At 39.2% G+C, this 12,386-nt stretch overlaps 1 protein-coding gene across 2 annotated transcripts in view; it reads right to left on the bottom strand.

Moving 5' to 3' along the window:
• The window catches only part of LOC117323423 (DNA topoisomerase 3-alpha-like), a 59,654-nt gene that overhangs the window by 18,427 nt on the left and 28,841 nt on the right, over nt 1-12,386 (bottom strand). For both annotated transcript variants that reach the window (XM_033878647.1, XM_033878653.1), the window contains exons 20-25: nt 9,788-9,846; nt 8,481-8,547; nt 6,905-6,992; nt 5,275-5,374; nt 3,241-3,308; nt 937-1,004 (exon numbers count right to left, since the gene is read on the bottom strand). In XM_033878647.1, the coding sequence (XP_033734538.1) occupies nt 937-1,004; nt 3,241-3,308; nt 5,275-5,374; nt 6,905-6,992; nt 8,481-8,547; nt 9,788-9,846 (450 nt within the window). The remainder of the gene's footprint in view (nt 1-936; nt 1,005-3,240; nt 3,309-5,274; nt 5,375-6,904; nt 6,993-8,480; nt 8,548-9,787; nt 9,847-12,386) is intronic.

Below are 12,386 nucleotides of genomic sequence, written 5' to 3'. Positions count from 1 at the left end.
GTTATTGAGAAGAAGTTGTTTAAAGATTTTAGCCTTTTTGACTCCTGTGACCTTAAATGAAGGTCAAGGTCATTCATTTGAACAAACTTGGTAGCCCTTCACCCCAGCATGCTACAGACCCAATATCAACTCCCTGGGACTCTTGGTTATTGAGAAGAAGTTGTTTAAAGATTTTAGCCTTTTTGACTCCTGTGACCTTGAATGAAGGTCAAGGTCATTCATTTCAACAACAAACTTGGTAGCCCTTTACCCCAGCATGCTACAGGCCAAATATTAGGTCTCTGGGACTCTTGGTTATTGAGAAGAAGTCGTTTAAAGATTTTAGCCTTTTTGACTTATGTGACCTTGAATGAAGGTTAAGGTCATTCATTTGAACAAACTTGGTAGCCCTTCACCCCAGCATGCTACAGACCCAATATCAACTCCCTGGGACTCTTGGTTATTTAGAAGAAGTCGTTTAAAGATTTTTAAGCATATTTGACCCCTGTGACCTTGAATGATAGTCAAGGTCATTCATTTGAACAAACTTGGTAGCCCTTCACCCCAGCATGCTACAGACCCAATATCAACTCCCTGGGACTCTTGGTTATTGAGAAGAAGTCGTTTAAAGATTTTAGCCTTTTTGACCCGTGACCTTGAATGAAGGTCAACTTTATTCATTTGAACAAACTTGGTAGCCCTTCACCCCAGCATGCTACAGGCCCAATATTAGGTCTCTGGGCCTTTTGGTTATTGAGAAGAAGTTGCTTGAATGGAAAAGTTGACGCCGGACGGACGACGGACGACGCGCCACGGCATAAGCTCACTTGCCCTTCCGGCAGGTGAGCTAACAAAACTAAACGTGTACAAATACATGTATAACAATAAAATACATGAACATGTTATGTTTTACAATATTCCACATTTGTTTTCTAGGAATACTACATCATTACTTACTCATGTTCCTGTTAAGATTCAAGGCTTCGGACAGCATTTCATCACATCCTCCAATACAACCGCAATACCTGGGGAGGAAACACATTGTGACAGGAAATGATGGAGATGTATGTATGTCAGATATCTATGTAATGTTAGAACAGAGAAGCTTATATATATCTGTATAATGTTAGAACAGAGAAGCTATGTCTGTATAATGTTAGAACAGAGAAGCTATGTCTGTATAATGTTAGAACAGAGAACCTATATCTGTATAATGTTAGAACAGAGAACCTATATCTGTATAATGTTAGAACATATGTGTGAGGCACCTGTTTGCATTGAAGCAGAGAATTGGACAAAAGATGAACGTAACGGAAAAATGACGAAAAATGAATCCGTGCCTGAAAAGAAAGGATCACGTACTCTCCAACAATCACTTTGGCTTGCAGTAGGAGCACGTGTAATGCTGACAAAAAATGTTGATATTACAGATGGACTGGTAAACGGGGTGTTTGGTGTTGTTACAAAACTGGTTACTGATTGTGCAGATAAGAAATAAAAAATAACCCTCTGTAGGCTACACAGGAGGAACAGAACCTCGCTCTACATATATAGATCATACTCACTCTGTAGGCTACACAGGAGGGACAGAACCTCACTATATATAGATCATACTCACTCTGTAGGCTACACAGGAGGGACAGAACCTCACTCTATATAGATCATACTCACTCTGTAGGCTACACAGGAGGGACAGAACCTCGATCTATATAGATCATACTCACTCTGTAGGCTACACAGGAGGGACAGAACCTCACTCTATATAGATCATACTCACTCTGTAGGCTACACAGGAGGGACAGAACCTCGATCTATATAGATCATACTCACTCTGTAGGCTACACAGGAGGGACAGAACCTCACTCTATATAGATCATACTCACTCTGTAGGCTACACAGGAGGGACAGAACCTCGATCTATATAGATCATACTCACTCTGTAGGCTACACAGGAGGGACAGAACCTCGATCTATATAGATCATACTCACTCTGTAGGCTACACAGGAGGAACAGAACCTCACTATATATAGATCATACTCACTCTGTAGGCTACACAGGAGGAACAGAACCTCACTATATATAGATCATACTCACTCTGTAGGCTACACGCGAGGGACAGAACCTCGATCTATATAGATCATACTCACTCTGTAGGCTACACAGGAGGGACAGAACCTCGATCTATATAGATCATACTCACTCTGTAGGCTACACAGGAGGGACAGAACTTGGATCTATATAGATCATACTCACTCTGTAGGCACCATAGGAGGGACAGAACCTCGATCTATATAGATCATACTCACTCTGTAGGCTACACAGGAGGGACAGAACCTCGATCTATATAGATCATACTCACTCTGTAGGCTACACAGGAGGGACAGAACCTCACTCTATATAGATCATACTCACTCTGTAGGCTACACAGGAGGGACAGAACCTCACTATATATAGATCATACTCACTCTGTAGGCTACACAGGAGGGACAGAACCTCACTATATATAGATCATACTCACTCTGTAGGCTACACAGGAGGGACAGAACCTCACTATATATAGATCATACTCACTCTGTAGGCTACACAGGAGGGACAGAACCTCACTATATATAGATCATACTCACTCTGTAGGCTACACAGGAGGAACAGAACCTCGATCTATATAGATCATACTCACTCTGTAGGCTACACAGGAGGGACAGAACCTCGATCTATATAGATCATACTCACTCTGTAGGCTACACAGGAGGGACAGAACCTCACTATATATAGATCATACTCACTCTGTAGCCTACACAGGAGGGACAGAACCTCACTATATATAGATCATACTCACTCTGTAGGCTACACAGGAGGAACAGAACCTCGCTCTATATAGATCATACTCACTCTGTAGGCTACACAGGAGGGACAGAACCTCACTATATATAGATCATACTCACTCTGTAGCCTACACAGGAGGGACAGAACCTCACTATATATAGATCATACTCACTCTGTAGGCTACACAGGAGGGACAGAACCTCACTCTATATAGATCATACTTACTCTGTAGGCTACACAGGAGGGACAGAACCTCACTCTATATAGATCATACTCACTCTGTAGGCTACACAGGAGGGACAGAACCTCGCTCTATATAGATCATACTCACTCTGTAGGCTACACAGGAGGGACAGAACCTCGCTCTATATAGATCATACTCACTCTGTAGGCTACACAGGAGGGACAGAACCTCACTCTATATAGATCATACTCACTCTGTAGGCACCATAGGAGGGACAGAACCTCGTTTAAACTTGAACTTGATCAGGCGTACTCCAGCACACTGAGAAAAACATAACCATAAGCAATATCAGTTATACAAAAGATATATATATATACACTTATCCACTGCTGGAGCAATAAATGTTCGAAAAATCTTTAGGCAGAAGTGAAGGCTATGAACCCGAGGTTAGCACACAATGGGAATGTGGATCAAGAGATGTGTATGACATGCCCTGATACATCTTCTATCTAATGAAACATGTACATGCATGATCATTTTCCGTTATGAAGCATTACATTGACTACTTTGATCCATTGTTCTCCAATGATCCTCTAGGGGGACCCCAGAGTTTAATGGTACAAATTGATCAGTCATCAAACTTCATTTAATTACATCCATTATAAATTTGTTGTGGCCCAATCTAGCATTAAATTGATATTTTCTCTTAGTGTTAACATCTAATACATTATACTTATGGTCTGACATGATGTGTCTACAGCCATTGTCTCTAGTTCACTATACTTACTGTCTGACATGATGTGTCTACAGCCATTGTCTCTAGTTCACTATACTTACTGTCTGACATGATGTGTCTACAGCTATTGTCTCTAGTTCACTATACTTACGGTCTGACACGATGTGTCTACAGCCATTGTCTCTAGTTCACTATACTTACTGTCTGACATGATGTGTCTACAGCCATTGTCTCTAGTTCACTATACTTACTGTCTGACATGATGTGTCTACAGCCATTGTCTCTAGTTCACTATACTTACTGTCTGACATGATGTGTCTACAGCCATTCTCTCTAGTTCACTATACTTACCGTCTGACATGGTGTGTCTACAGCCATTGTCTCTAGTTCACTATACTTACCGTCTGACATGATGTGTCTACAGCCATTGTCTCTAGTTCACTATACTTACCGTCTGACAAGATGTGTCTACAGCCATTGTCTCTAGTTCACTATACTTACTGTCTGACAAGATGTGTCTACAGCCATTGTCTCTAGTTCACTATACTTACCGTCTGACACGATGTGTCTACAACCATTGTCTCTAGTTCACCATACTTACCGTCTGACATGATGTGTCTACAGCCATTGTCTCTAGTTCACTATACTTACCGTCTGACACGATGTGTCTACAGCCATTGTCTCTAGTTCACTATAGTTACTGTCTGACATGGTGTGTCTACCGCCATTGATTCTAGTTCACTATACTTACCGTCTGACATGATGAGTCTACAGCCATTGTCTCTAGTTCTCTATACTTACCGTCTGACATGATGTGTCTACAGCCATTGTCTCTAGTTCACTATACTTACTGTCTGACATGATGTGTCTACAGCCATTGTCTCTAGTTCACTATACTTACTGTCTGACATGATGTGTCTACAGCCATTGTCTCTAGTTCACTATACTTACTGTCTGACATGATGTGTCTACAGCCATTGTCTCTAGTTTACTATACTTACTGTCTGACATGATGTGTCTTCAGCCATTGTATCTAGTTCACTATACTTACTGTCTGACATGACATGTCTACAGCCATTGTCTCTAGTTCACTATACTTACTGTCTGACAAGATGTGTCTACAGCCATTGTCTCTAGTTCACTATACTTACTGTCTGACATGACATGTCTACAGCCATTGTCTCTAGTTCACTATACTTACTGTCTGACAAGATGTGTCTACAGCCATTGTCTCTAGTTCACTATACTTGCTGTCTGACATGATGTGTCTACAGCCATTGTCTCTAGTTCACTATACTTACTGTCTGACATGACATGTCTACAGCCATTGTCTCTAGTTCACTATACTTACTGTCTGACAAGATGTGTCTACAGCCATTGTCTCTAGTTCACTATACTTACTGTCTGACATGGTGTGTCTACAGCCATTGTCTCTAGTTCACTATACTTACTGTCTGACAAGATGTGTCTACAGCCATTGTCTCTAGTTCACTATATTTACTGTCTGACATGATGTGTCTACAGCCATTGTCTCTAGTTCACTATACTTACTGTCTGACAAGATGTGTCTACAGCCGTTGCCTCCAGTACAAAGTCTGGCAGCCAAACAGCATTCCTACAGTTGGGATAGCCCATACAGCCTATGTAGAAGCTAAACAAACACATAAATACTCAGTATCAGCAGCATTTGATACAGCATTAAGATAGTATTTATTTCAACATCAAAGTTAACCAACAGTTTTAGTCTACTAAACAGAATACCATGGCAAAATGTCCTGTTTTTAATGTAAATCAAATCCTAAATTTCACCTACCAGTGGATATATAACGGAACAGTCTGTATAAAACAAGAGGCCCACAGGGTGTGTAATGGTCACCATGTTATTGTAAAATATCATATATCAATATAAATATATGATATACACATAATTGATCATAAAAGAAATACTGTGTATATTATTCAAGAGAGCACTATTATAGTTTTTAATAAATTCAATCCTTTGATATACACTTTAAGGCATGCACAGGTTTACCTGAGACATGAAAGTGTCATATTACAAAATGCTTCAGCAGAAATATGATGATTTCAGGCTAATGTTTCATAACAAGAAATTCATTGTATTTCAAAGAAAGATCTTTGAAACCCAAAACAAATTAGTATAAATTCACCTGAAAGGCATTTTGGACCAATTTATGATCTTCCATCTCTACCTGTGGAATATATATATATATCTTTTGGGGGACATCCATATGTCCATATGTATAAAGAAAGCAATTTCTGTATGGCAGAAATTAAGAAATTCTAGTATCTGAAGGTGTAGAATTTGGCTCGGAATCATAGCTGAGCTTCTGAGCCCAAAATTCTTTTTGTCAAATTTTTTATGTCATGCCTCTATGTCAAATTAAGAAGGAACAAGGGCCCGTTGGAGGGCCACAACATACACCCGCCGCAATATTTGACACATGGAAGGAGGTAGTTTCACAGGTTGTAATGCTTTACAAGTGCAATCAATGATTGCGAAAGCTCACCGGTGGCAGCAATCACACTATGCATTCATTTTTTTATGTATGTATTATAAGCATGTCATTTTGAAATTGCATGTCACATAATATCGCTCCTAGACCTCTAAGGGATGTATAAACCAAACAAGAAGGGTGTGGACTTACAAGCTTTCCAAAACTAACCACCAAAATCTTTAAAGTGAGTTTTTGTGTCAAAAAAATTAAGTACACTAAATGGTAAAATGCCAATTTTTTTCTGCATGATTTTGCCATAACATCACTCCTAGACCTCTAATGAATGTATAAACCAATTTAGAAGGGCATGAGGTGTATACTTTTGGACTTACAAACTTTCAAAAAACTGACCCCAAAAACTTTAAAGTTTTGGGGTGAGACACGGACGCCGGTGTGACAGCATTAGCTCACGGTTACTCGTAACTCCGCAAATACGGGGGTAAGGGGTGTGATTTTGGTATGCGACACTCCGGCTCATCAAGATGTATATTTGTGTCAAGTATGGAGAGCCTGGGTCGAATAATATTGGAGTTATGGTCCGGACACCATATGTGCCTGCCCGCCAATATGATAACACTTATACGTCCCGTCTTTCGTCTTTCGTCAGGCGTATAAAAAGTGAACAAAAGAAGAAATTATTGTCTTTATCAAGAATTATTACTTACCCCTTTCCATCTTTCTTTGTTTTCAACATCATATCCTGACCACAGTTCGGACATTTTTTGATTGGCGATGAGGCTAATGTTTCTAATGCTGCAATTAAGCATTTAACTTTGAGATAATCAAAGATTGTATCATATAATTACATTCAGATAATCAGAATAGGAAATAGACTATCAATGTTACTTTGGGATAATCAGAATAGGAAATAGACTATCAATGTTACTTTGAGAAATAATAGAAAATAGACTATCAATGTTACTTTGGGATAGTCAGAATAGGAAATAGACTATAAACGTTACTTTGGGATAGTCAGAATAGGAAATAGAATATCAATGTTACTTTGAGATAGTCAGAATAGGAAATAGACTATGAACGTTACTTTATGATAGTCAGAATAGGAAATAGACTATCAATGTGACTTTATGATAGTCAGAATAGGAAATAGACTATGAACGTTACTTTGGGATAGTCAGAATAGGAAATAGACTATAAACGTTACTTTGGGAAATAATAGAAAATAGACTATAAACGTTACTTTGGGATAGTCAGAATAGAAAATAGACTATAAACGTTACTTTGGGATAGTCAGAATAGGAAATAGACTATCAATGTTACTTTATGATAGTCAGAATAGGAAATAGACTATCAATGTTACTTTATGATAGTCAGAATAGGAAATAGACTATGAACGTTACTTTGGGATAGTCAGAATAGGAAATAGACTATAAACGTTACTTTGGGATAGTCAGAATAGGAAATAGACTATCAATGTTACTTTGGGATAGTCAGAATAGGAAATAGACTATCAATGTTACTTTATGATAGTCAGAATAGGAAATAGACTATAAACGTTACTTTGAGATAGTCAGAATAGGAAATAGACTATCAATGTTACTTTATGATAGTCAGAATAGGAAATAGACTATGAACGTTACTTTATGATAGTCAGAATAGGAAATAGACTATCAATGTTACTTTATGATAGTCAGAATAGGAAATAGACTATCTAAAAAATGTTTTAAAAGGTTTTATTTATAAAACCGTTGTAGTTTGGAATGAAATAAATATCCCTTATCATGCCCCATAAGCACAGAGGTGTAGGCCGGATCGATACGGGTCAGTGCTGACGACACATTGTGAAATGATAAGGGAAATAATATAATCATGGCATACTTTTTCAATCAGTTATATAACTTATTTAATTAGTTTAATTCTTATGAATTATGCATTCTATGTATTCATTCAACTTCCATATTTTTAACACTGCATTAAAGATAGAAAACGTCATCTGACCAATATTATCCCCAGAGTCTGACAGGTCAAAATGGATCACTTCTCCTAACCTTACTCTTTCTAAACTGGCCAAATATTTATGTACCATGCATGATGAGTTCAGGAAAGTTCCACTATACATATAGATAGTTTTGTAATTATACTGTGTTGGGATATACAACAGCATTGATAAGTGATTTGGCACGCTATAAATATGACAGAAAACTGACATTAGTCCTATTTAGTAGTATGTAATACATAACAATATCATTTAGAACAAAGGATTTTTAGTGTTGATTATCTCACCATGTTCTGCAGGCATGGGCTGGGCCTCCCCGAGATACTTTGCCAGCGCTTCATCAATCTTTAAGGCCTACAGACAAAATCCAAAACTAGTGGATAAAACATTTTTATTGCCTTAATCATTGGGGTATTTTATTAACACCAACTTAGTCTATTAATGTCAATTTTCAATGCATACAGAAACAAGAGGCATAGAGGGCCTGCATCCCTTAACTGGATATTTCTTTAGTCATGGTAAAACACATGCATTTAAGTTATATAATAAATACTTTCTCCAATTTGGTATCTGCATCTTAGTACCATGCAATGCTGACAACACATTCCTTTAACTAACATTTAATAATTTTGACTTCATTAAATGTGGCCTTACGGGAAAAAGGGTACCCTGTAATATGCAATACTGAGTTCACTTACTACGCCAAAGAATGCTTCAGACCAAAATTTGATCAAAATCCCTTAATCGATACAGATCAAAATCTATCAGGCCATACAGAAGGTGTACATGTTAGAATTTTCCTCTTGAGCCTCTTCCTTCTGACATCCCCTTTTGAGCCCTGTCCATCTGACATCCCCTTTTGAGCCCGGTCCTTCTGACATCCCCTTTTGAGCCCTGTCCTTCTGACGTCCCCTTTTGAGCCCTGTCCATCTGACGTCCCCTTTTCAGCCCCATTCTTCTGACATCCCCCTTTGAGCCCCGTCCATCTGACATTCCCTTTTCAGCCCCATTCTTCTGACATCCCCCTTTGAGCCCCGTCCATCTGACATCCCTCTTGAGCCCCATCCATCTGACATCCCTCTTGAGCCCTGTCCTTCTGACATGCCCTCTTGAGCCCCATCCTTTTGACATGCCCTCTTGAGCCCAATCCTTCTGACATCCCCTTTTGAGCTCTGTCCTTTTGACATACCTTTTTGAACCCTGTCCTTTTGACATACCTTTTTGAGCCCCGTCCTTCTGACATCCCCTTTTGAGCTCTGTCCTTCTGACATCCCCTTTTGAGCTCTGTCCTTTTGACATACCTTTTTGAACCCTGTCCTTTTGACATACCTTTTTGAGCCCCGTCCTTCTCACATACCTTTTGGAGCCCTGACCTTCTGAAATTCCCTTTTGAACCCTGTCCTTCTGATGCCCCCTGTTTAAGCTGCCAAACATTCCACAAGCCTAGTGTTTGGGAATTTGGCTTTAAAAAGAAATAATTCCAATGGGGAATGGGGCCCATTAACGGCTCTAAAAAGCCCTCAGAAAAAGCCCTTTATTGTATGCCTTAATCTTTTTATAATTTTCTGGGTGAAGCATGGAATATAAAACCTACCTGCCGACATGCTTCAATGAACACTTGTTTGTATTTCTGTTTCTGCTCTTCTAAGACAACTGCAACTCAAACAAGAGATCCCATCAAACTATAAGATATTAGTTCTATGTTAGATTTTTATTTCTGAAGAATGGGCAGTCGTATCAACAGTAAATTAGTTATGTTGTTCATTCTTCTGAATTTAAAACTGTCCAAAGTCAAGCTATTGACTAGATTTCCCCTCTATAACAAAACTTTTTGGGGTATTACCTTGTTCATCTAACCAGCATCAACAATCTATACAGCTATAGAACAAGAGTAACAGGTACCTCCAGGAGTAACCATGACATACCTACAGGAGTAACTAGTACCCACAAGTGTAACTAGTACCAACAGGAGTAACCAGTATCCACAGGAGTAACCAGTACCAACAGGAATAACCAATACCCACAGGAGTAACCAGTACCCACAGGAGTAACCAATACCCACAGGAGTAACCAGTACCCACAGGAGTAACCAGTACCCACAGGAGTAACCAGTACCTACAGGAGTAACCAGTACCCACAGGAGTAACCAGTACCCATAGGAGTAACCAGTACCCACAGGAGTAACCAGTACCCACAGGAGTAACCAGTACCACAGGAGTAACCAGTACCTACAGGAGTAACCAGTACCTACAGGAGTAACCAGTACCCACAGGAGTACCAGAACCTACAGGAGTAACCAGTACCTCCAGGAGTAACCAGTACCCACAGGAGTAACCAGTACCTACAGGAGTAACCAGTACCTTCGGGAGAAACAGGAGTAACCAGTACCTACAGGAGTAACCAGTACCTTCGGGAGTAACAAGTACCTATAGAAGTAACCAGTACCTACAGGAGTAACCAGTACCCACAGGAGTAACCAGTACCCACAGGAGTAGTTATTACCTACAGGAGTAACTAGTACCCACAGGAGTAACCAGTACCCACAGGAGTAACCAGTACCCACAGGAGTAACCAGTACCTTCAGGAGTAACCATTACCCACAGGAGTACTAGAACACTGACACGTCAGAAAGGGCCCCGCTATGTGTCTGACCCTTCAGGGTAAATGTAACAATTATTGTCAGTGTTTTTCCTGCCTATATAACTGGGTGCGCCAAACGACCCCATTCTCAATGCGTTTTAGCCTGATTTTTTCCCAAAATCAACTCGAAAATTCCCAATAATTTCAACCAATCAGAAACCTCCATTTGTTACCATGGCAACAGACGGTTTCTTAAGTGGTACCATTGTGTTTGGCTTCCCTAAAAACCACTCTGTACCAATTTTCACCGAAATCGAACAATATAGAAATTTCAACCAATCAGAAACCTCCATTTGTTACCATGGCAACAGACGGTTTTGTAAGTGGTACCAATTTTCACCGAAATCCTTCAACTCTTGTCAATAATTTGGCGCAAAAGAAAAAAACGGACAGACGGACGGACGGACAGACAGACAACCTGATTACTATAGGGCACCATATCTTCGATGCGGGGCCCTAATAAACCAGGTTATTTATTAAACAAAATTACAGTTAACCTGGTTATTGCTAAAAATTAAAATCAATCAGGTTATAAGATTAACCAGGTTATAAGTTCAAACTTCAATGGGAAATTTATATGATTAACCAGGTTATTAGTACAAACTACAATAAGTTATATAATATTATATTCAACTTAGGTTATTAGTATAGGAGCAGTTGATGGTGACATCACGTCGGAAAACTAAGTAAGCACAAACATTTCATGTTATTAGATGATTTGTGCTGAATAAAGCCTTTTGAATAATGATAGGATTACATTCCTTTTCTAAAAAAAAAAAGTAAATGACAATTTTAGACCTTTTAAATCCTTCAAACGAATTTAAATTGTTGAAGCAATCAAAGTTTCCAATTGAGAACAAGATCCTTCATTGATAAGAAAATGTCAAAATTGTTTTGACTGCTAAAATCCAAAAGGGTCGATTACCTGGCATTTTGAAGCCGACCCAGGATGACCTTGACTGTTGACCTTTGAACTTGTGACCTTGAACTATGAGTTTGATCATTCTGTCAGTTAACTCTTGGTTTATTTCTTGACAACTTTGCATAATCGAATAGTGAACAGTTAAAAACAACAAAGATCCAGTATTTTCATGTTAATGTTAAAATCCAATATGGCCGCCTAACAGCCATTTTGAATCCGATTTGCATGAAATACTACACATCTGATCTAGGATGCATGAGGAATCATCAGTTCCAATTTGATACAAATCCTTCATCTCCTTCAATCATTTTTGTGCAGAAGAAAAAAAACGGACAGATGGACGGACAGACGGACGGACAACCTGATTACTATAGGGCACCCGCATCTCTCGATGCGGGGCCCTAACTAGTACCTACAGGAGTAACCAGTACCCACAGGAGTAACCAGTACCCACAGGAGTAACCAGTACCTACAGGAGTAACCAGCTTTTTGTTAGAAAATAACAAGATTTAACAACCAAAATCTAACATGGCTGATCTTGTCCTTCTCATGACAGTAAAACTACATCTAATTTGAGACAGACCCATGGACAGAACCATTTACAGAACCATGGACAGAACCATGGACTGAA

This window comes from Pecten maximus, chromosome 1 (genome assembly GCF_902652985.1).
Source record: "Pecten maximus chromosome 1, xPecMax1.1, whole genome shotgun sequence".
In the NCBI taxonomy this organism is placed as follows: domain Eukaryota; kingdom Metazoa; phylum Mollusca; class Bivalvia; order Pectinida; family Pectinidae; genus Pecten; species Pecten maximus.
The sequence above is the reverse complement of the archived record's forward strand: the minus strand, read 5'-3'. Positions and strand labels throughout refer to the sequence as shown.